The 26,201-nt window shown below is 42.8% G+C and overlaps 1 protein-coding gene across 2 annotated transcripts in view; it reads right to left on the reverse strand.

Moving 5' to 3' along the window:
• Nucleotides 1-329: 329 nt before the first annotated feature.
• LOC143764282 (nicotinamide N-methyltransferase-like) overlaps nucleotides 330-26,201 on the reverse strand; it is a 37,239-nt gene continuing 11,367 nt past the window's right edge. Inside the window, exons 2-3 of one of the 2 annotated variants that reach the window (XM_077249715.1) lie at nucleotides 10,254-10,395; nucleotides 330-3,667 (exon numbers count right to left, since the gene is read on the reverse strand). In XM_077249715.1, coding sequence (XP_077105830.1) covers nucleotides 3,244-3,667; nucleotides 10,254-10,395 — 566 coding nt within the window. In that variant the 3' untranslated portion in view covers nucleotides 330-3,243. Of the gene's footprint in view, nucleotides 3,668-10,253; nucleotides 10,462-26,201 lie in introns of both variants that reach the window. The other variant, XM_077249714.1, reaches the window with a different exon arrangement.

Here is a 26,201-nt window from a genome sequence, read left to right on the forward strand (position 1 = left end):
TCATAAATAATCGCAAGTAATATCGAAGAAATGTTACCACTAACTTGAAGTACAACATGTCACGAAAAAACAATCTCAGAATCAGCGGGATCCGATAAAGCGTTCCAGAGTTATAACCTCTTAAAGTGACAGTGGTCAGAATTGTAAAAATTGGCTCGGTCATTAAGTACCAAATTGGCTCTGTCACTAAGGGGTTAAATATGAACTCTCTGTATCAGAGACCTCATTTGTATGAGTAAAACCCAGCTAGTAAGAGGGGGGCGAAGCATGTCAGTGGAGTTTCTTCTAGCTGATTAGCACCAAAGAAGAGATTTCTCCAGCCAGTTGGATTAAAATAAATCCATAATTTTTATTTCATCAGATTAAAACCAGGTAAAGTATAAGCAACAATTATAGAATCATCCTACATGGTTTAGATGCAATAGACTGAAATTTATATATCCTGGCCGAATCATATAAAACAGAAGATACTATTAGAGATAAGTGAATACAAAAAATAAATTAAAAATTACTCTAACTAGTTGGCTCTTGTGAAATTTTCACAGATTGGTTGTCGGGGGCGCAGGCAATTTCAGGAAAATCAAGCTGGTAAAATGTAAATGTATTTAATGAGATGATAAACACAGAGAGGTATGTGTCTCGCTGACATATATAGTGAGACTGTACATATGTTTTCACGACTATTTGGACCCATGGATCCATTATATGTCCATTTTGCAAGCCGCGGAGAATATCTCGCCATACGGATGTCATACGGATGTCACACGGATGCTTACATGTGAGAAAATTGCATCCTCGCACTGCACACGGATGACATACGGATCACTATTCAGTGAACATTTCATCGGATACAATGTACAGTCTGAGTTATGTCAACGCTGCAGTTTTTTACTTGGAACCAGAGGTGACTCCAGGGCACCAATAAGCTGCAACCTTAGAAGGAAGATAGACTTTTCAATGGCTATCCAGTAATATGGAAAATCTGATGGTTCAGAACCTGTCTGGTCCCCTTTAGGCTGCATTCATTGATATCTTCAGTTTTAAAGCTGAAGTCTTAAACAGTTAAAGTTTTACTTTTATTCTACTTCCACATATGTAGCAAATATTTTATGTGTACCTGCCTGAAATTGTCTCCTTTAGGTCACCTAAATAAAATGGGAATGGTTGGTGGTATCAATTTCCTGTTTGTGGCACATTAGTATATGGGAGGGGGAACACTTTTCAAGATGGGTGGTGACCATGGCGGCCATTTTGAAGTTGGCTATTTTGGATCCAACTTTATTTTTTCTATTGGAAAGAGGGTCATGTGACACATCAAAATTATTGAGAATTTCGCAAGAAAATTGAGATAGCACATCTTGTATCTTCACAGCTTAGACAATTGCTGTCAGATGACCCCAAAGAAAAAAGTCTAAAGATCAGGAGACCTTGGTGGCCATTCAACTTGCTCACGATGACCAATCCACTTTCCAGGAAACTGTTCATGTAGGAATGCTCAGACCTGACACCCATAATGTGGTGGTGCACCATCTTGCTGGAAAAACTTAGGGAACGTGCCATCTTCAGTGAATAAAGAGAGCAAAACATCATCATGTAGCAATATCAGATATCCAGTGTCATTGAGGTTTCCATTGATGAAGAATGGCCCCACTATCTTTGTACACCATATACCACACCATACCATGTGCAGCATCTGAAAACACCGGATACTGGAAGCCTGTTCTAGCATTTTTTCTGTGTTGTTGCTATCAGTGTGTCAAGAGTGGGAGAAGTGAGTTGCATTGACAATCCATCACAAGGGGCAGCACTTTGAACACATTTTATAATAAACTTGTAAATAGCTCATGAAAGAATAAAGTTACGTTAAAACCAAGCACACCATTGTTTTTCTTGTGAAATTCTCAACAAGTTTGATGTGTCACATTACCCTCTTCCCATTGGAAAAAATAAAGTTGAATCCAAAATGGCCAACTTCAAGATGGTCACCATGGTCACCACCAATCTTGAAAAATGTTACCCCTCCCATATTCTAATGTGTCACAAACAGGAAGTTGATATCCCCAACCATTCCCATTTTATTTAGGTGTATCCATATAAATGGCCCACCCTGTATAATAAGGGTTATTCAATTTGCAGAGAAATAATTTTCTACAAACAGAATTTCCACTAAGCAAACAGCTAAATTTGAAATTTGCTTGATTCACTCATCTCTAAGAACCATAGAAAATAGATAAAAAAATAACCTATTGTCTCTATGTAGAATGGTTATACATACGCATGCGAAATATGGACGATAAAGAATTAAGGCAGAGGAAGAATCGACAACTACGAAATGTGGTGCTAGAGAAGGATGTTGTCAATACCATGGAATGCAAGAAGACCAAACTAATCAATTTTGGAAAAAATCAAGCCAAACATGTCAATGGAAGCAAGGATCACCAAGCTATGATTTGCCTACTGTGAACACATAATACAAAGAGAGCAATTATTAGAGAAGAACAATATGGATGGAAGAATAGAAGGAACAAAGCAAAGAGAAAGATCAGCATCCCGATGGCTTGATACTTTCAAGATAACAGCGGAGAAGACCCTGGTTGGCCTTTTTAGCCTTGCACAAGATCCATCTAACCACAGAGCATTCATCCATCAAGTCACCATGGCTTGAGATTAAGCTGAGGCCAGTAAATAAAATAGGAATGGTTATTATTGATGAACATCACATCCCTTTTAGAATTTATACCTTGGAGGTCTCTAATTTTCAAATTCATGATCCAGTAGGTTTTCCGGGTAAAAAGGAAATATTTATATAAAAGTTCATTGGAACAAGATGCTGACTAAAAGCAGATATCTGTCAAAAATCAATTTGATCTGATTTCATTTTTGTTTCTGCTTGCTCATAAATAATTTTTTTCAAAACTTAGAGGAAGTAAGTGTGAAAAGTTTTGTCTTAGTAAAGGACACAAGTAGGAAAATCGGACATCTGTCCTCTTATAATGACTTCATTGTGTGCATTTATAATATTAAAGATCCAACTCCTTGGTGGAAGACATGAGTGTGAATGGATATTCTTCAGTATTTCCCCCAGGGACACATTGTGCACAATGCATTTTATAATAAATAAAGAACAATTATATTGTTTGTTATACAGTTGAATCATGCACTAGACACAAATTAAGGATTTTTTTGTAGGATTTAAGCTTTACATAAAACATTTGACTTGGCAACTCATCTCGTGTCATAGACCTACATCTCTTTGTGAGCTGCAATGAATATCATGGCCTTATAATCATTGTGGTCATTCATAACTGTTCTCTTTTTAACCTCACAGCGGTCAATGATTAAACCTTCTCCAACTAGAGCTTTCCTGGCAAAATCCTCATCATAATTCAAAGCATGGAACTTTTGTTTCCCAACTGTGTAAAATGTCATCTCTAAGCCACCAATTAATATAATGTGCCCTCCAGGTTTCAGCAACTTTAAGAGCTTCCTGAGATATCTAATGTAATCATCTTTATCTTTGCAGATCATATCCAGAAGCCCAAAACTGATGATACAATCTGCTGGTGGTAGGACGATTGGATCCATAATATTTTCTTTCTCAAGGTCACATTTCACAATATGTTGAAGGGCTGATCGCACTTTTCCTTCTTTGTCCTGTAACTGATCACTGAAATAAATGAGAAAAATTGTGAAAATTATAGTCCCCCAGTCAATACTGAATAAGACGGATTTATAGCTCAGTGGTTAGCTCTGGATCATTGACTTTCAGTTGAGGAAATACTTGAATCCTCCAAGACTATTATACACTGCTCAAAAAAATAAAGGAAACACTAAAATACCACATCCTAGGTATCACTGAATTAAATTTTTCAGTTGCAAATCTTTATTCATTACATAGCAGAATGTGTTGAGAACAATAAAACATAAAAATGATCAAAGTAAATTAAAATGAATATCCCATGGACGTCTGGATTGGAATGATACTCAAAATCAAAGTGGAAAATCAAATTACATGCTGATCCAACTTCAGTGAAAATGCCTCAAGACAAGGAAATGATGTTCAGCTGTGTGTGTGTTGCCTCCATGTGCCCGTATGAACTCCCTACAATGCCTGGGCATGCTCCTGATGAGGCAGCAGATGGTCTCCTGAGGGATCTCCTCCCAGACCTGGACTAAAGCATCCGCCAACTCCTGGACAGTCTGTGGTGCAATGTGACATTAGTGGATGGTGCGAGACATGATGTTCCAGATGGGTTCAATTTAATTTAGGTCTGGGGAATGGGCAGGCCAGTCCATAGCTTCAATGCCTTCATTTTACAGGAACTGCTGACTCACTCCAGCCACATGAGGTCTGGCATTGTCCTGCATTAGGAGGAACCCAGGGCCAACCACACCAGCATATGGTCTCACAAGGGGTCTGAGGATCTCATCTCAGTACCTAATAGCAGTCAAGCTACCTCTGGCGAGCACAAGGAGGGCTGTGTGGCCCTCCAAAGAAGTGCCACCCAGTGCCATTACTGACCCACTGCCAAATGTGTCATGCTCAAGGATGTTGCAGGCAGCAGATTGCTCTCCACGGCATCTACAGACTCTGTTATGTCTGTCACATATGCTCAATGTGATCCTGCTTTCATCTGTGAAGAGCACAGGGCACCAGTGGCGAATTTGCCAATCCTGGTGTTCTGTGGCAAATGCCAAGCATCCTGCACGGTGTTGGGCTGTGAGCACAACTACCATCTGTGGACATCAGGCACTCAGACCACCCTCATGGAGTCAGTTTCTAACCATTTGTGCAGACATGCATATTTGTGGACTGCTGGAGGTCATTTTTCAGGGCTCTGGCAGTGCTCCTCCTGTTCCTCCTTGCAAAGGCTGAGGTAGTGGTCCTGCTGCTGGGTTGTTGCCCTCCTACGGCCCCCTCCACATCTCCTGGTGGACTGGCCAGTCTCCTGGTAGCGCCTACAGCCTCTGGACACTACGTTGACAGACACAGCAAACCCTCTTGCCACAGCTCGCATTAATGTGCCATCCTGTATGAGCTGCACTACCTGAGCCACATGTGTGGGTTGTAGAGTCCGTCTCATGCTGCCACAAGTGTGAAAGCACAACCAACATTCAAAAGTGACTAAAACATCAGCCAGAAAGCATTGGTACTGAGATGTGGTCTGTGGTCCCGACCTGCAGAACCACTCCTTTATTGAGTGTGTCTTGATAATTGCCAATAATTTCCATTTGTTGTCTATTCCATTTGCACAACAGCATGTGAAATTGATTGTCAAACAGTGTTGCTTCCTTAGTGGACAGTTTGATTTTACAGAAGTTTTATTTACTTGGAGTTATATTCTTTTGTTTAAAGTGTTCCCTTTATTTTTTGAGCAGTGTATATTGTTTGAATATAATTGTTTTGTTGCCTTCAAATGCATAAATCTGTAGGACTCCATTCATTTATATGAGGCCACATACTGTATAGTGTCTTATCGTTCTCTGTTAATGTATTATACGCTGGCAAAAATGTTTACAAAATAGAAAAGCACAGCAAATAGCGCTTTCCTGTACAGAAAGCCACTGCAAAAAAAGGTATACCATTAAATGGTCTGTGAAGGATGAGGGAGACTCTATTTTGGATTTATTAATTCTGGCCCCATAGATTATCCAGAGATCTCCCTTGAACAGCAGGGTTGTGGCCCCCACCCTTGGGACAAGTACACAATTTCCAAAAGAACAGAACTTCGTGATTTGGCCACTGAATTAGAGGCCATGTGTTAATGAAGGCAAGGAGGAGCAGAGCTGAGACCCCCTGCTGTCTTTTGTGCAAGGCAGCCAGCATCAATTATCTATCAATGGAAACCCTAGACCGAGCGTCACCAACATCTAGAGATGAATTATAAAAGTACCGTGCATCTCAGGGTTAAGTCCCATATGCCACCAAAACCCTGGGAGACCTCTGCACACACCCCTGCATCGGGGTAAAGGTACCTTCACACGAAACGACTTTGAAACGATATCGCTAGCGATCCGTGACGTTGCAGCGTCCTCGCTAGCGATATCGTTTCGTTTGACACGCAACAGCGATCAGGATCCTGCTGTGATGTCGCTGGTCGCTGAATAAAGTTCAGAACTTTATTTGGTCATCCAATCGCTGTGTATCGTTGTGTTTGAAAGCAAAAGCAACGATACCAGCGATGTTTTACACTGGTAACCAGGGTAAACATCGGGTTACTAAGCGCAGGGCCGCGCTTAGTAACCCGATGTTTACCCTGGTTACCAGCGTAAAAGTAAAAAAACAAACAGTACATGCTCACCTGCGCGTCCCCCAGCGTCTGCTTCCTGGCACTGGCTGAGCGCCGGCCCTAAAGTGAAAGTGAAAGCACAGCGGTGACGTCACCGCTCTGCTGTTAGGGCCGGAGCTCAGTCAGTGTCAGGAAGCGGACGCTGGGGGACGTGCAGGTGAGTATGTAGTGTTTGTTTTTTTACTTGTACGCTGGTAACCAGGGTAAACATCGGGTTACTAAGCGCGGCCCTGCGCTTAGCAACCCGATGTTTACCCTGGTTACCCGGGGACCTCGGCATCGTTGGTCGCTGGAGAGCGGTCTGTGTGACAGCTCTCCAGCGATCAAACAGCGACGCTGCAGCGATCGGCATCGTTGTCGCTATCGCTGCAGCGTCGCTTCGTGTGAAGGTACCTTAACTCTTGACTCTGCCCTGTCCTTCAAACCTCCCGTCCAAGCTCTTGCCACCTCCTGTCGCCTTCAGCTCAAAAATATTACCAGAATCCGTTCCTTCCTCAGTCCACAATCTACCAAAACTCTTGTGCATGCTCTCATCATCTCCCGCCTCGATTACTGCAACACCCTTCTCTGTGGCCTCCCCGCTAACTCTCTCGCACCACTCCAGTCTGTCCTCAACTCTGCTGCCTGCCTAATCCACCTCTCTCCTCGCTACTCCCCTGCTTCTCCCCTCTGCAAATCCCTCCACTGGCTCCCAATCCCCAACGAATCCAGTTCAAACTACTAACACTGATTTACAAAGCCATCCACAACCTGTCCCCTCCCTATATCTCTGAACTAATCTCCCACTATCTTCCCTCACGTAATCTTCGTTCATCCCAAGACCTCCTACTCTCCTCCACACTTATTCGTTCCTCACACAATCGCCTCCAAGATTTCACCCGAATATCCCCCATCCTCTGGAATTCCATGCCTCAACACGTCCGATTATCCACCACCCTCGGATCCTTCAGACGGAACCTGAAAACCCATCTCTTCAGGAAAGCCTACAGCCTACAATAACCGCCGCCGCCTCACCCCTACCTTCTGTATCTTCCCCACTATCCCATAGAATGTAAGTCTGCAAAGACAGGGTCCCCTCCTCTCTGTACCAGTGTGTCACTGTAAACCTGTTTACTGTAAATGATATCTATAACTCTGTATGTAACCCCTTTCTCATGTACAGCACCATGGAATTAATGGTGCTATATAAATAAATAATAATAATAATAATCTCATATTTCTCTAGCTGTCCCAGATACCGAGCTATCGAGACTGGCCCTCCAGAACCTCTTAGTCGACCTAAATTTGGACTCTCCTTATCGGTCCAGACCCAACTAACCCATTGAGATGTTAGTCGTCCCGCTTGGACCCCCCTTGGAAGTTATGACCCATCCTAGATATTGAGAATTATTTCATCTAGAAGGTAAAGGGAGGAGAATTCAGTCCAACACAGAGGGACGGTGGCAAATATGGGAGGGGGTGAGCTAGTGGTTAAAAGCTAGCTGCACACCTTTTGCCTTTGTCATTGTTATGCCATAGAAGCCGCATCACGTCACGCGTGGAGACGGACCAGAAACTAAGAAGGTGCCTGTGGATATGAGAGCTTTCCTCCATTTACAAGTTAGAAGAAATGGTAATGTGACACATACAGCTAACTACTATCCCCAACCTGTACCCTACCTATATCTGTACTTCTGGCTGTAATATCTGTATATTATTCTGTATACATGTAGTATCTAGTGCACCTTTTGGTGATTAAAATATCAATTAATTTTGGGCTGCTCTTTTATCTCGAAACCTGATTTCCCATGTCCAGGAGTCTGGCTAGTACTTTCACGCTACCTGGGGCTGGTTTCTGACCCGATATAAGCTTGATAACAGACCGGGCTAATATCTAACCAGGAATTGGTGGCAGCATACCATTCTGGTGTTATTGGGGGAGCATGGCAGTGACAGATCGGAGGTTTATATATATATATTCCCAGCCTGGGACTGGTGATATATATACCACCTTCACTGCAGAATGCCCCTGTTAGGGTTGGCGGATTGTACTAAATGAAATAAATAATAAAGTGCAATCTCAACCCAGGGTCCACCGTGCAGAGATGTAGAACTGCTGCTAGTGAGCAATTGTGGAACTAAACGGAGAATGAAACACCTTGAACGCACAGTGTTAAACACCACACTGTGTGAGCAGGACCAAGAGTACTCAGCTCAGTTACTTTACAGAGTTTTACTTAGCTGAAGAGCCAGCAATAACCAGAGGTATATCACCAGCCTGAGCAAGATTCTGGGACCGATGTTTGTGCTGAGCAGCAATCCCAATGGCAGGACCAGAATGGGAGACCACACCAGACAATGCCTCGGATCTATCCCGGGCAGCAGAAGAATCCTGGCACCCAACAGCCCCAATAGCCAGTACATGACAGGGCAGCCTCTCTGGTGACTACTTATCCTAGGTGCAGTTCCCTGATTGACCTGAAGGTAGGGGGGGTGCCAGAGAGATGTGACTGTGTAAGCTCTGTCACAGAATGGTAATGGCGGGGGGATATCTGTTTCCCCCGACTCTCCTCTCGAGTTTTTCTCACATGCTCTTTTTTTGCTCTTTGGTCAATGATAACTAATTCCCACTATATGGCTAATCAGAGGAATATATTGGATATATACATCAGAGCTGATGTTTGTATGCTGCCATTTTATTCCTCCAACCAAAATGTGACAGAAATAAAGCCTTACTGTGCCCTTCCAACAATACTCATTACTCTACAGCTACAAAGAGGGTGAATTTTCTTAGTGGCATCTAAATTTTTTTTTAAAATAGGTTGCGATTATAAAATAAGGTAGACAAAAGATACACAAAATTACACTAAGACCGCAGTCATAGCATTTGTTATAAGAATAGTATGCCAACTAGCACTATGGGAAATGATGAAAAGGACTACTTGAGGTGATGTATACACTCCAGTATATTTAGACTTATGGAAAAATGTTATCCTTACATGTATTGCACTTGCTCCAGATTTCCCATTAAAATTTGCTATGGTTCAATATGTAAAAAACTTTAGCCGTGGCTCGCACAAGTTTCCTACGCTTGGAACTGAGGGTGAAACATCCAAATAAATCCCGTTCGATGAAGGACTAAGTATTGCTAATTACATGCGGGCTTAATCGTTGTTTGGCAATGCCAATTGCCGCCATGAAATGTCTTTAAGCAAAGACTTATTATTCCCACGTCTGCTAATATAGGTCCATTTTTAAATATCTAATATGAATATAATAATATTGCACACTGAATAAATGGACCAGAATGTGCCAACCTTAGTAGTCCCAGTACTTGCTCCTGTTGGTAAGATGTCCACTTTGCACAGTCCACGTAAAATGTAGTTAGAATGCTGAAGTGTTCCATTACAGATGACGGCGCGCCTGGAAGATTAAGAAGCTGTAGCTGCTTGCTAAAATCCTCACCTGTGTAAGTTGAAGACTCCGGTGAATTCAGTGTGCAGGTAAACTTGAACAACCTAGTGTCACGCGACTTCACGATGGTTGTAAGGAAAACTGAATGTATCAATTCCTACTCGTTTTGGAAGCAAACGGCTTCCTTTATGATGCCTGATGACAGAAGCCGTTTGCTTCACATCACACCAAAAGTTTTTTACTTATTGAACCATGGTGAAATTTGTAGGGAAATCTGGGGCAAGTGCAATATATGTAAGGATGAAAAATTTTACATAAATCTAAATAAATGGGAGTGTACACATCACCTCAAGTGGTCCTTTTCATAAATTCCCATAGCACTAGTTGGTGTACTACTATTGCAATACATTTTCTTTTTTGCAAACTGTGGAATTGGCTATTCAATCAGCAGCTGGGGAAATTAAGGATATTTAGTGCCAGTGTACGCTCATTATTATTAGACAGTCATCTCTTATGTACTGTAGAAACAATGACAGTGGAATTCCCACAAGTTTTGGAAAAATGCTTAACCTGTTTCCTTCTATGTCAGCATGAAGTTGTGTGGCATGGTTCCAATCAAACGCTCCTGTACGTGAGTCCACCCATCTTTTCATCTCCATGATGCATCTGTCTCTCATCTTCAGCACTATGATGTGCTTGAAAAAGTCACAAGCTGCAAACAGATGATGAACAAGGGAACCAACAGTGAGGTCAATCAAGATATCGCCTTTAACATGACCTGCAAAGAAAATTCAAATATTGAAATATTTATACATAGAGATGAAAAGGTCACAATATCAGTTACGAATATCTAAATATACTACTTTTACTGTAAACTACAGGAGGATTAAACACTTGTTTATTTTTTTATGTCTTGTGATATTTATTGACCTTTTTGCAACAAAATCTTCAAGTTGGAGACGGCTGTGGAGTTGGTAAGTCAAACCTCCGACTCATCAATTTCTATGACACCTACTCTGACTCCCTCATACATGGCTCATGTTTAAGATTATTTGTTTTAAACATCTTTTTATTGAGTTTAACATATAAAACAATAAAAAAGTAGCGGTGATGAGATTTCCATGTGATAAGATTCACAGTAATTGAAGTAGTCAGTTCTTCTTAGAAGAACAATATCATTGGTAAAATAGTTGGTTATACAAACAGCTGAAACATAGTAAAACATGATAAAAACGGTTCACAGCAAAGTGAAGTAAACTAGTGACTACTCTGAAGTTAGAATTAGTAGGTCACCAATGTAACTTTAACATAACAGATAACTGAACAGAATAGAAAGAGGGGGAAAGAAAGAAGGGGGAAGCAAGATTTAGGATTTACCCCTAAGGTGGGGATAGTAGCCGGCATATGAAGAAGTAAAAACGAGAGAGGTGATATAGTAAATCAGAGTGAATATTTTTGATTTGTTGTGGAGTCCAAGAAGGCTCATGTTTAAGATTAAGTAATAAATTTACTGTAGTAAAATGGTAACATCAGGCTTTTAATCATTATTATGATACAATAATCAAGCCTTGTAGATAGAATATAAAATATATTTATTGGAATACAGTTTTAGAACAAAAAACTTTTGCATATTTACAATTTATTATGCACTATGCAGTACGTGGAAAAAAACAGTTTTCAATAAAAACGTACTGAATTACATTTGTGCAGTCTACGAATTTGTTCTGAGAAATAGTATCGCCTCCTACAGATCCTCCTTCATATATGACCTCAAATCTGACCTAATTATTTTAACCCCTTCCCGACCTTTGACGCAGCGTATGCATCATGAAAACCAGTGCCAATCCGACCTGTGACGCAGCATATGCGTCATATTCGGATTGCGTCCCTGCAGGCCGGGTGAAAGGGTTAACTCCAATTTCACCCAACATGCAGGGACAGGGGGAGTGGTGCTACAGCCCAGGGGGGGTGGCTTCACCTCCCCGTGGCTACGATCGCTCTGGCTGTTGAAAGTGAAACAGCCAATCAGAGCAATCTGTAATATTTCACCTATGAAAATTGGTGAAATATTACAATCCAGCCATGGCTGATGCTGCAATAGCATCAGCCATGGCTGGAGACCCCGATCTGGCCCCCCCACCGACTGACGGCGGCGATCTGCAGCTGCCGTCAGTGTTCCCTACCCCTCCGTCCTGTCCTAAGCGCCTTCCTCTCCCCTCCGACCCTCCCTCGTCCTTCCCTCCGCCCACCCCCCCGCTGTCCGATCGCACCCCCCATACTTACCTAGTCCCGGTGTCCCTCCCGATGTCCTCAGTCTTCTCACATGGGCGCCGCCATCTTTGAAAATGGCGAGCACATGCGCAGTGCACCCGCCGAATCTGCTGGCCGGCAGATTCGTTCCCTGTGCATTTTGATCGCTGTGATAAGTTCTATCACAGCGATCAAAATTAAAAAGATAGTAAATAACCCCCCCTTTATCACCCCATAGGTAGGGACAATAATAAAGTACAGAAAATATATTTATTTTTGTTTTTCCATTAGGGTTAGGGGTAGGGTTAGGGTTAGGGTTAGTGTTAGGGTTAGGGGTAGGGTTAGGATTGCACTTAGGTTTGCACTTAGGGCTAGAGTTGCACTTAGGGCTATGGTTGCACTTAGGGCTAGGGTTGCACTTAGGGTTGCACTTAGGGCTAGGGTTGCACTTAGGGCTAGGGTTGCACTTAGGGCTAGGGTTGCACTTAGGGCTAGGGTTGCACTCAGGGCTAGGGTTGCACTTAGGGCTAGGGTTAGAATTAGGGTTACAATTAGGGTTAGAATTAGGGCTAGGGTTGGAATTAGGGTTAGAATTAGGCTATCTGCACATGGTGCGGATTTGGCTGCGGATCCGCAGTGGATTGGTCGCTGCGGATTCGTAGCAGTTTTCCATCATGTTTACAGTACCACGTAAACCTATGGAAAACCAAATCCGCTGTGCCCATGGTGTGGAAAATACATAGCGGAAACACTGCGTTGTATTTTCCGCAGCATGTTCATTCTTTGTGCGGATTCTGCAGCGTTTTACACCTGCTCCATAATAGGAATCTGCCGGTGAAATCCACACAAAAAACACTGGAAATCCGCAGTAAATCCGTAGGTAAAGCGCAGTGCGTTTTACCTGCAGATTTATCAAAAATGGTGCCGAAAAATCCACACACAAATCCGCAACGTGGGCACATAGCCTTAGGGTTAGGGTTGGAATTAGAGTTAGGGTTGGAATTAGGGTTAAGACTAGGGTTAGGGGTGTGTTGGGGTTAGGGTTGTGGCTAGGGTTGGGATTAGGGTTAGGGGTGTGTTGGGGTTAGTGTTTGAGTTAGAATTGAGGGGTTTCCACTGTTTAGGCACATCAGGGGGTCTCCAAATGCGACATGGCGCCACAATTGATTCCAGCCAATCTTGCGTTGAAAAAGTCAAATGGTGCTCTCTCCTTTCCGAACCCGGATGTGTGCCCAAATAGTGGTTTACCCCCACATATGGGGTACCAGCGTACTCAGGAGAAACTGGACAACAACTTTTGGGGTCAAATTTCTCCTGTAACTCTTGGGAAAATAAAAAATTGCGGGCTAAAAAATTATTTTTGAGGAAAGAAAAAGGATTTTTTATTTTCACGGCTCTGCATTATAAACTTCTGTGAAGCACTTGGGGGTTCAAAGTGCTCACCACACATCTAGATAAGTTCCTTTCGGGGTCTAATTTCCAAAATAGGGTCACTTGTGGGGGGTTTCTACTGTTTAGGCACATCAGGGGCTCTGCAAACGCAACGTGATGCCCGCAGAGCATTCCATCAAAGTCTGTATTTCAAAACGTGACTACTTCAATTCCGAGCCCCAGCATGTGCCCAAACAGTGGTTTACCCCCACATATGGGGTATCAGCATACTCAGGAGAAACTGGACAACAACTCTTGTGGTCAAATTTCTCCTGTTACCTTTGGGAAAATAAAAAATTCTGGGCTAAAAAATTATTTTTGAGGAAATAAAATGTATTTATTATTTTCATGGCTCTGCGTTATAAACTTCTGTGAAGCACTTGGGGGTTTAAGGTGCTCACCACACATCTAGATAAGTTCCATTGGGGGTCTAGTTTCCAAAATGGGGTCACTTGTGGGGGGTTTCTACTGTTTCGGCACATCAGGGGCTCTGCAAACGCAACGTGACGCCCGCAGAGCATTCCATCAAAGTCTGCATTTCAAAACGTCACTACTTCCCTTCCGAACCCCGATGTGTGCCCAAACAGTGGTTTACCCCCACATATGGGGTATCAGCGTACTCAGGAGAAACTGGACAACAACTCTTGGGGTCAAATTTCTCCTGTTACCCTTGGGAAAATAAAAAATTGCGGGCTAAAAATCATTTTTGAGAAAAGAAAAATTATTTTTTATTTTCATGGCTCTGCGTTATAAACTTCTGTGAAGCACTTGGGGGTTCAAAGTGCTCACCATACATCTATATTAGTTCCTTGGGAGGTCTAGTTTCCAAAATGGGGTCACTTGTGGGGGCGCTCCAATGTTTAGGCACACAGGGGCTCTCCAAACGCGACATGGTGTCTTCTAATGATTGGAGCTAATTTTCCATTCAAAAAACCAAATGGCGTGCCTTCCCTTCCGAGCCCTGCCGTGCACCCAAACAGTAGTTTACCCCCACATATCGGGTATCAGAATACTCAGGACAAACTGAACAACAAAATTTGGGGTCCAATTTCTCCTGTTACCCTTGGGAAAATAAAAAATTCCAGGCTAAAAAATCATTTTTGAGGAAAGAAGAATTATTTTTTATTTTCACAGCTCTGCGTTATAAACTTCTGTGAAGCACCTGGGGGATTAAAGTGCTCACTATGCATCTAGATAAGTTCGCTTGGGGGTCTAGTTTCAAAAATGGGGTGCCTTGTGGGGGAGCTCCAATGTTTAGGCACACAGGGGCTCTCCAAATGCGACATGGTGTCCGCTAACGATTGGAGCTAATTTTCCATTCAAAAAGTCAAATGGCGCGCCTTCCCTTCCGAGCCTTGCCGTGCGCCCAACCAGTGGTTTACCCCCACATATGAGGTATCGGTGTACTCAGGAGAAATTGCCCAACAAATTTTACAATCCATTTTATCCTGTTGCCTATGTGAAAATGAAAAAATTGAGGCTAAAAGAATTTTTTGTGAAAAAAAAGTACTTTTTCATTTTTACGGATCAATTTGTGAAGCGCCTGAGGGTTTAAAGTGCTCACTATGCATCTAGATAAGTTCCGTGTGGGGTCTAGTTTCCAAAATGGGGTCACTTGTGGGGGCGCTCCAATGCTTAGGCACACAGGGGCTCTCCAAATGCGACATGGTGTCCGCTAAAGATTCGAGCCAATTTTTCATTCAAAAAGTCAAATGGCGCTCCTTCCCTTCCGAGCCCTGCCGTGCACCCAATCAGTAGTTTACCCCCACATATGAGGTATCAGTGTACTCAGGACAAATTGGACAACAACTTTTGTGGTCCAATTTCTCCTTTTACCCTTGGGAAAATAATGAAATTGTTGCTAAAATATCATTTTTGTGACTAAAAAATTAAATGTTCATTTTTTCCTTCCATGTTGCTTCTGCTGCTGTGAACACCTGAATGTGGTTTTGAGCACCTTGAGGGGTGCAGTTTTTAGAATGGTTTCATTTTGGGGTTGCACTGTGTTATGCATTATGCACAGTGCGGGGCGGGGATTCAGTAACAGGGTGGCCGCACTGCCCGCACAGGCGCAGACCGGAACCCAGCATCAGAGCTTGGAAGGCCAATGCTCTATGCGCCTGCTCCAGGCAGAAGAGCAGAGCGCAGGCGCCGGATTTCGGACGAAAACAGTGCTGAGGGGGCGGCGACAATCGCCCCAGAAGAGATGACTGACTGCAGTTGGGCGCTTCAAAGAGGAGGCTTCAGACCTGCCTCCAGGTACAAAGATAGGTATTTGAGCAAAATTATAAATACCTTTATTGTGGGAATATCAGCAACAAAAACTAAAAGAGTCACCTTGGTAGACTGCAGCATTACTGCTGCACAAGGTGGCTCTTTTAGTTTATAACGGCTGGAGGGGGTGACAGTGTCCCTTTACGGTCAAAATAGACTGGGTCATGAAGGGGTTAAGGCTAGAGAACAACCTCTCTACCCTAACTTGGGTTGGTGGAAAAGCAGTAACAACATGGGCAACATCTCTAACAATTTCAGGGTATAAAGGAATTGCCTCATGCACAGTCAGTTTTGATGAACAATTGGACTCTTTTACTTCTTTGAGAACAAGTGAAAAATTATGCTGAAATATGGTCAATCGTTTTTTTATGGGAGTGGAATCTTTTTCTCTGTAGCAACACTTTGCCTGCTCCATGTCGTCCAAAAACTTTTCGAAATCAAACTCCTCATCTGATGAGGATGAAGAAATGGCAGCAGCAGCACTGGCAGGACTCGAGTCCTCTTGCACTTTGCCATCTTGTAGCCCACTCATCCTAACTGCTACCACAATCAGAGCTTCTTTTCCTTTAGTAAGCTGTTGATCATCCAGCAATATATGATGACTCGGGTCCACATAATCAACTGCCAGAGGAATTTCATTTTTAATAGCATTGTCTCTCTCCATTTCATTGAAGCAGCAATGCCATCTGCGATTAAACCTCCTCTTTGGGACAGGCAAAACAACAAGTTCTTCCACTCCTTTATAAAAATGCCAGGAGTTAAATCCTCTGCTTGTAACTTTTTTAGTCACTTTAAATCGGTGATGAAGCAATTCCTTTAATTCAGCCACCTGTATCTGTTGACTTTCATGTAGTGTTACCTGAGGGTTGGCCATATCTACAAGGAAGGGTTTCAGCTCAAGCAGTCGATCAATCATTAAATAGGTGCTGCCCCACCGTGTGGCTTGATCCACAATTGCCCCGTTTCCAGCACGTCTCTTCCAGATGGAATCAATTTTAGGGGTTCTGGCACCAATAGCCAACTTCCTCACTTTGTTAATCAGAGTTCCAGCATGTCCATCTTGCAGACTATCTCTTATTGCCAGCTGCAGCCTATGCACAACACAGCGCTTGTGATGAATAGGAAAGAGGTGTGAAGCAGCTGCAACAAGATCATATAATTGTTAAGAATCATTTTGCTGTTCTTCTGTAGTATTATCTGTTTGCTCCTCTGTTACGGGAACAGGACTCTGGCCTTCTATCTCCAACATACTGAATGTGAAATGTTCTTCTAGCTGCTGTTCACCTTCATTATTCTCATTCAATGGTTTAATTGTACTTATCAATTTTGAAGCATTATCAGTTACAATAGCAAGACACCTGTTCTTTTTTGAGTTCATAATCTTGCAGAACTTTTTCCAATAAGGTCTGGAGAAACTGTCTGCTGTGATGAGCTTTAGTATATTTTACTGTCAGTGTCTTAGTATCAATTTTTTGGCTGTCACAAACATATCATACGTTGATAGTAAAATAGTTTAATCAGTGACGTGTGCAGGTACCCATTTTAAGAAACACAAAACATCTCTTGAGAGTCTTTTTAAGATCTTCCTTTTTGATTAAGGGTTTCTTCAATCACTAATTTTCTAATACTTTCTCTTTCCAGAGAAACACCAAGTTTGCGGGCCAATTCTCCATTAAGAGCTGTAACAGCTGGTCGTGCAAATAATGACAATGGTACATTGTCCTTCACAACAAGCTTGATGAGCTGTCTTTTAAACACATCTGCTGTCATTGATACAGTAACCTTTTCACTTACAAAATATCTTGTAACTGATGTTTGAGAGATGCTCTTTCCTCCTTTGCCTGGTGGGAAGTGCTGGTCTCTGGTTTCTTGATGGTGCTGTGATCTTTTTCAATCACAGCATTGCAAACTTCTGGGTGGCAGTATTGTAAATGTATTTTTGGATTGGAATCTCTTGAAGGTGCATTTTTATCACTGCCTGAGTATGCACTGATTTTGGCATCACAGCATTTGTTTTCATCTGGGTCACTTATACACTGACAAACAAAATGTTTTTAATGTTGAGTCACTGTGAAATGCAGTATATTTTAGGATAATTTAGGATAGAAATAAAACAATCTTTGCATAAATCAATAAGACAGATGATAAGTATAAAGTTTGTAAAATATGTTGATAGAAAGCTTTACACTGAGCTTTCAATGTCAGTCTTGTCTCAGGAAAGTCAGTCTTGTCTCAGGGTACAGCTCACTAAATGCTTCACATCATATTTCTCCACAGTCTATGAGAGTGGAGGAGGGATCATGTTTGTGCCGTAGCTATTCCAGAACACACACATAGACAAATATATATATGTCCTCATCGATCCTGTTACTGTATTTCCAAATTTGAGATGTTAGAAAACAGTTTTTCCACTTATATTCTACGTATAGTGTATATAAGTCATCAGAGCAGCTAATTTCTCCAAATACGAGCTTAGAGGAAAAACAAACTAAAACATCAAGCATACAGAGACAACATATACTGGACTATTGATTTATGCAGTTTATTGAAAGTTTAGATATGGTTTAAAAAATACTTACCTTAATCCTGCTTTCATTTTCATTCCAGAAGTTCTGTGATGAATGCAAGCATTCCTTCCCTCTGTGTTTGTAATTTTTTCCCTTATCTGTAGAGAAGGAGCTTCACCACTTATTATGAACATGAACTGCAGCACAGATTCATCTCAGCTAAAAGTCTAGACCTAAGATCAGGAATAGGACAGACATTTATAGGACATTTCATAACTCTCCCAAATTCTTTCCAAAAAAATATTCCCCACACACTGCATTGAACTACTGTACAAAATTTATTATATATTTTAGGAGTCGGTCCATTTTATACCGACTCTGTCACCACCAAAATGGGCTCCGACTCTTATTCCACGACTTCGACTCCACGTCCCTGGTTGGAGATACTCTAGATTATAATAAGGTACAAATTTCCTGGGAAAATCCACTCAGTCAAATTCGAAATTTGTCTGATCTGTTCATCTATATTTTTTTTTTCCTTTTTTGTCTTTGACACGTATTTCTTCTTTTTTTGTTCAAAAAGTCCCACATTGCCTCAAAATTTGCTCCAAAATAGCTAGTGTACATGAAATCATCTTAGGTGAAGTCTAAACCACTCACTCTAGAGGAAAAGGATTCAATCCGGCACACCCAACTCGGTTAAAAACATGAGTTTATTTCATCATGATTTAAAAAAAAAGCTTAAAAAGAAACTTGATGATTTTGTGGCGCAAGTGTGGCGCCCTGACTCACAGGACGTCAAAAAGAAAATGGAAACATGCATATGAAGAAAAATTAACAAATCATCTATCAGAATTAATTAAGTGTAGGTGCCTGCATATGGGCAAGCAAATGACAGCACAAATCTGGATACAAGCAGTTAATAAATGGAATATAAGTCGTTCTTGTAATTCATCACATTAGGAAATTTGGTATTTAAACATAAGATCCAGTATTCATCCATAAGAGCAACCTCTCTGTGCCAATTTGGGATAGAGGACCTTCTCTAAACCACAAAAAAACACAAATTGTGTAAGGTCGCTCATGTGAATTGTGATTAAATGTTTGCATGCACCTGATTAGGAGCTGTTTTTATTATTGATGTTTGCTGTGTCGTCAACAATTCTTTCTTTCAATTTTTCTGGTTGTGCAACCTATGCAGTTCAGTTTGCATGTAACACACTGTTAGGGATGGCGGATTGCACTAAATAAAATCCCACACCTAAAAAGGGAGATTTCTATTGCCAATCAGTGCATCTGCGCCAGTCCTGTCTGTGGTATCTCTGTCAGTCATTTTCTGCCACAGAAACTATACTGTAATACAGTGGGCCTGATTTATTCACTAGTCTCCATAAAAAAAAGGGAGATTAATATTGCCAAATCTGTGCATCTGTGCCAGTCCTGTCTGTGGTATCTCTGTCAGTCATTTTCTGCCACAGAAAATATACTGTAATACAGTGGGCATGATTTATTCACTAGCCTCCCATTAAAAAAAGGGAGATTAATATTGCCAAATCAGTGCATCTGTGCCAGTCCTGTCTGTAGTATCTCTGTCAGCCATTTTCTGACACAGAAACTATACTGTAATACAGTGGTCCTGATTTATTCACTAGTCTCCCATTAAAAAAAAGGGAGATTAATATTGCCAAATCTGTGCATCTGTGCCAGTCCTGTCTGTGGTATCTCTGTCAGTCATTTTCTGCCACAGAAACTATACTGTAATACAGTGGGCCTGATTTATTCACTAGTCTCCCATAAAAAAGGGAGATTAATATTGCCTAATCTGTGCATTTGTGCCAGTCCTGTCTGTGGTATCTCTATCAGTCATTTTCTGCCACAGAAACTATACTGTAATACAGTGGGCCTGATTTATTGACTAGTCTCCCATTAAAAAAAGGGAGATTAATATTGCCAAATCTGTGCATCTGTGCCAGTCCTGTCTGTGGTATCTCTGTCAGTCATTTTCTGCCACAGAAACTATACTGTAATACAGTGGGCCTGATTTATTCACTAGTCTCCCATTAAATAAAAGGGAGATTAATATTGCCAAATCTGTGCATCTGCGCCAGTCCTGTCTGTGGTATCTCTGTCAGTCATTTTCTGCCACAGAAACTATACTGTAATACAGTGGGCCTGATTTATTCACTTGTCTCCCATAAAAAAAGGGAGATTAATATTGCCAAATCTGTGCATCTGTGCCAGTCCTGTCTGTGGTATCTCTATCAGTCATTTTCCGCCACAGAAACTATACTGTAATATAGTGGGCCTGATTTACTCACCCACACATAAAAAGGGAGATTTATATTCACAACAAGTTAACATACACTTTCTACCTTGTTTTTCAGTACCATATAACGGTTGTTAGTTTGGTTACATTTTTCCAAGAATGAGGAAGGCTGGTGGAAGAGGTCGTGGCCATGGGCGGTCATTGCCATCTGGTAATGCTGATGGTGGTGGTGGTGGTGCTGGTGGAGCATCGGGTGGCAGAGGGAAAATCAAAATCGCACCTAAGTCTCGAGTTGTTGAGCCAGCGTCATCGTCTGGCTACACAAGGCCTCGAACGCTACCTTTTCTGGGAGTAGGAAAACCGCTGTTAAAGCTGGAGCAGTAGGAAAAAGTTTTGGCTTTCCTTGCTGACTCTGCCTCTAGCTCTTTCGCCTCCTCTTCAAAAAGTTCAAAATTGAAAAGTAGCCAGTCATCGGTGGATGCTCTTGGTCAGGAACAAGTTGATTCCTTGTGTCCTTCCCCCAAAACAACAGTGAAGGATGCGTCAGGCAACACAACAGGTTACTCCATGGAGCTCTTTACACATACCATGCCTGGGTTAGAAAGGGAAATAGTTAACAGCCCACTAGAAGATAATTCGGACATGGAGTGCACTGATGCACAGCCACAGCTAGATTGTCATGCTGTTCCATTGACTCACATCACTACATTGCCCTCGCAGTGTACTGAGCCAGAAACTGACCCTGATGAGACGATGGTGCCCCTTCCCGAACGTTATAGCACCTTACATGGTGACACAGAGATAGCTGAACATGAGATTGAAGAGGAGGTGATAGATGACCCAGTTGTTGACCCAGATTGGCAGCCATTGGGGGGGAAGAGGGTGCTGCTGGCAGTAGCTCAGAAGCGGAGGAGGAGGATCAGCAGCAGCCATCGACATCACATTTGCTTTCATCTGGCAGGCCTGCCTCTGGGCAAAAAAGTTTGTCAAAACCAAAACTAGTTTTAGGACAGCGTGGCCATCCAGTGAAAGTAACACAGTGTGCAATGCCGGAAAAGGTATTCCATAGTAGGAAGAGTGTAGTGTGGCAATTTTTTACCCAAGATCCGAATGATGAGTGCAAAGTTATCTGTAAGAAATGCTCAAAAACATTTAGCAGAAGGAAGAATCACCACAATTTAAATACAATGTGCATGCTCAGACACGTAACCAGCATGTACTTGCAAGCCTGGAATAACTCCCAAACGTCCCGTACCATTGGTGCACCTGCTCAGAATCCAGGTAGTCAGCAACGCTACATCGCTTCCCCCACTGTAAGCCCACTGGTTAGAACAACTACTGCAGCAAATGTGGAGGTGTCATCGCTAGGACAAAGCAGTCAGGGAATCACAAGTTTATTGGTAGGAAACACAGCATATAGGCCTACATCGAGAATACCATCACCAACCCTCTCTCAATCCGCCATGTCCACCACCACCACCACCGCTAGTTCCACCATATGCACCTCGCCAGTCCAGCTCACCCTCCAAGAGACTCTCATTAGGAAAAGAAAGTACTCACCCTCTCATCCGCGTACACAGGGTTTGAACGCCCACATTGCTAGACTTATATCGTTAGAGATGATGCCCTACCGATTGGTTGAAAGCGAAGCTTTCAAAGCCTTGATGGCCTACTTGGTACCATGCTATGAGCTACCCAGTCAACACTTCTTTTGATTAAAAGCCATCCCAGCCCTCCACCAGCATGTCAAACACCGCATTCTCCATGCACTAAGGCAATCAGTCAGTAGAAAGGTGCACCTCACAACTGATGCGTGGACCAGTAGGCATGGTCAGGGACGTTACGTGTCTATCACAGCACACTGGGTTAATGTGGTGGATGCAGGATCCACAGGGGACAGCCACAGTGGGACAGTTCTGCCTAGCCCACGGTCTAGGAAACAGTTGGCTGTAGGCATTCGCCACCCCTCCTCCTCCTCCTCTTCCAGCCGAAGCGAAAGGTCATTCACAGAGCGCAGTCGCACGACCAATCCATCCGCAGCTGCCAGTGTTGAACACGAGGTGTCCCATTATGGAACAGCTAGTGGTAAGCGTCAGCAGGCTGTGTTGGAAATGAAGTGCTTGGGCGACAAAAGACACACCGCGGAAGTTCTGGCCGAGTTCTTGCAGCAAGAAACTCAGTCATGGCTGGGCAGTGTACATCTTGAGGCAGGCAAGGTAGTCAGTAATAGCGGGAGGAATTTTATGGCTGCCATATCCCTTTCACAACTGAAACACATACCTTGCCTGGCTCACACCTTGAACCTGGTGGTGCAGTGCTTCCTGAAAAGTTATCCGGGTTACCAGCCCTGCTCCTGTACGTGCGACGACTTTGCTCTCACATCCGCCATTCGCCCGTACACTCCAGCCGTATGCAGAACCATCAGCGATAGTTGAAGCTTCCCCAGTGCCGCCTAATAATCGACGTTGCAACAAGGTGGAACTCCACACTGCACATGCTTCAGAGGCTGTGCAAACAAAGGCATGCTGTAATGTATTTGTGGGAGGATACACATACACGTGCAGGCAGTTGGATGGCAGACATGGAGTTGTCAGGTGTGCAGTGGTCGAAGCTAGAAGACCTCTGTCAAGTCCTTCAGTGTTTTGAGGAATGCACACGGCTGGTCAGTGCAGACGACGCCATCATAAGCATGAGCATCCCACTAATGCGTCTGCTGATGCAAAGTTTGATGCACATTAAGGAGCAGGCATCTGCAGCCGAGGAGGAGGGAAGCCTTGATGACAGTCCGCCATTGTCTGCTCAGAGAAGTCTCCGGGACGAGGTTGCGGACAAAGAGGAGGAGGAGGAAGATGGGGATGATTATTTATGGGAGGAGGAAGCTTCTCAGGGGGCAATAGAAACTGTTGGTGGTGCAAGGTCAGGTACAGGTTTTTTGCGGGAGACAAGTGATGTGGATTTGCCAGAAAGTGCTCCTCAACCCAGCACAAGCATTGATTTGACACCTGGAACATTGGCCCACATGGCTGATTATGCCTTGCGTATCCTAAAAAGGGACCCCCGCATTATCAAAATGATGACCGATGACGATTACTGGTTGGCCTGCCTCCTGGATCCACGCTATAAAGGGAAATTGCTAAATATCATGCCATATGAGAAGCTTGAGCAAATATTGGCTACCAAACAAGCAACTCTTGTAGACCATTTGGTTCAGGCATTCCCAGCACACAGCGGCGGTGATGGTTCTCACACGAGCTGCATGGGGCAACATGCAAGAGGTGTTAGAGGGGCACAAATCAGAAGTGGCGTTGGACAGAGGGATTTTATGACCAGGTTGTGGAGTAATTTCGCAATGACCGCAGACACGACAGGTACTGCTGCATCGATTCAAAGTGACAGGAGACAATATTTGTCCAGTATGGTTACTAACTATTTTTCCTCCCTTATCGATGTTCTCCCTCACACGTCATTCCCATTTGAATACTGGGCATCCAAAATAGACACCTGGCCTGAAATGGCAGAATATGCTTTACAGGAGCTCGCTTGCCCAGCTGCTAGTGTGCTATCAGAAAGAGTATTCAGTGCTGCTGGTTCAATACTGACCGAAAAAAGGACTCGTCTGGCTACCCAGAGTGCTGTGCAAACTGTCAGATCAGCGATCTGTGATGTCCCCCCCGGGACAAAGTAAAAAAGTTTTAAAAAAAATTTCCACATGTGTAAAAAAAAAAAAAATCCTAAATAAAGAAAAAAAAAATATTATTCCCATAAATACATTTCTTTATCTAAATAATAAAAAAAAACAATAAAAGTGCACATATTTAGTATCACCGCATCCGTAACGACCCAACCTATAAAACTGTCCCACTAGTTAACCCCTTCAGTAAACACCGTAAGAAAAAAAAAAAAAAACGAGGCAAAAAACAACGCTTTATTATCATACCGCCGAATAAAAAGTGGAATAAAACGCGATCAAAAAGACAGATATAAATAACCATGGTACTGCTGAAAACGTCATCTTGTCCCGCAAAAAAAGAGCTGCCATACAGCATCATCAGCAGCAAAAAAATAAAAAAGTTATAGTCCTCAGAATAAAGCGATGCCAAAATAATTATTTTTTCTATAAAATAGTTTTTATCGTATAAAAGCGCCAAAACATAAAAAATTATATAAATGAGGCATCACTGTAATCGTATTGACCCGAAGAATAAAACTGCTTTATCAATTTTACCAAACGCGGAACGGTATAAACGCCTCCCCCAAAAGAAATTCATGAATAGCTGGTTTTTGGTCATTCTGCCTCACAAAAATCGGAATAAAAACCGATCAAAAAATGTCACGTGCCTGAAAATGTTACCAATAAAAACGTCAACTCGTCCCACAAAAACAAGACCTCACATGACTCTGTGGACTCAAATATGGAAAAATTATAGCTCTCAAAATGTGGTAACTAGTGTTGATCATTCCGATACCGCAAGTATCGGGTATCGGCCGATATTTGCTGTATCGGAATTCCGATACCGAGATCCGATACTTTTGTGGTATCGGGTATCGGTATCGAAACAACATTAATGTGTAAAATAAAGAATTAAAATAAAAAATATTGCTATACTCACCTCTCCGACGCAGCCTGGACCTCACCGAGGGAACCGGCAGCGTTGTTTGCTTAAAATGCGCGCTTTTCCTTCCTTCCGTGACGTCACGGCTTCTGATTGGTCGCGTCGCGGTCACATGGGCGACGCGACCAATCACAAGCCGTGACGTCACAGGAGGATGGACACGCGCGCATTTTAAAATGCGCGCGTCTCCTGCCTCCCGTGACGTCACGGCTTGTGATTGGTCGCGTCGCCCATGTGACCGCGACGCGACCAATCACAAAGCCGGAACGTAATTTTAAAATACTGAAGGACCTGAAATTACGTCATGGCTTTCTGTGATTGGTTGCGTCGCGGCCAACATGGCGACGCGACCAATCACAAGCCGTGACGTCACGGAAGGAAGGAAAAGCGCGAATTTTAAGCAAACAACGCTGCCGGTTCCCTCGGAGAGGTGAGTATAGCAATATTTTTTATTTTAATTCTTTATTTTACACATTAATATGGTTCCCAGGGCCTGAAGGAGAGTTTCCTCTCCTTCAGACCCTGGGAACCATCAGGGATACCATCTGATACTTGAGTCCCATTGACTTGTATTGGTATCGGGTATCGGTATCGGATTGTGTCCGATACTTTGCCGGTATCGGCCGATACTTTCCGATACCGATACTTTCAAATATCGGACGGTATCGCTCAACTCTAGTGGTAACGCAAAAAATATTTTTTGCAATAAAAAGCATCTTTCAGTGTGTGACGGCTGCCAATCATAAAAATCCGCTAAAAAACCCGCTATTAAAGTAAAGCAAACCCCCCTTCATCACCCCCTTAGCTAGGAAAAAATTAAAAAAAGTATTTATTTCCATTTTCCCATTAGGGCTAGGGTTAGGGTTAGGGCTAGGGTTAGGATTAGGGTTAGGGTTAGGGCTAGGGTTAGGGCTAGGGTTAGGGTTAGGGTTAGGGTTGGGGCTAGGGTTAAGGCTACAGTTAGGGTTGGGGCTAAAGTTAGGGTTAGGGTTTGGCTTACATTTACGGTTGGGAATAGGGTTGGAATTAGGGTTAGGGGTGTGTCTGGGTTAGAGGTGTGGTTAGGCTTACCATTGGGATTAGGGTTAGGGGTGTGTTTGCATTAGGGTTTCAGTTATAATTGGGGGTTTTCCACTGTTTAGGCACATCAGGGGCTCTCCAAAAGCGACATGGCGTC

Source organism: Ranitomeya variabilis, chromosome 4, assembly GCF_051348905.1.
Source record: "Ranitomeya variabilis isolate aRanVar5 chromosome 4, aRanVar5.hap1, whole genome shotgun sequence".
Classification (NCBI taxonomy): domain Eukaryota; kingdom Metazoa; phylum Chordata; class Amphibia; order Anura; family Dendrobatidae; genus Ranitomeya; species Ranitomeya variabilis.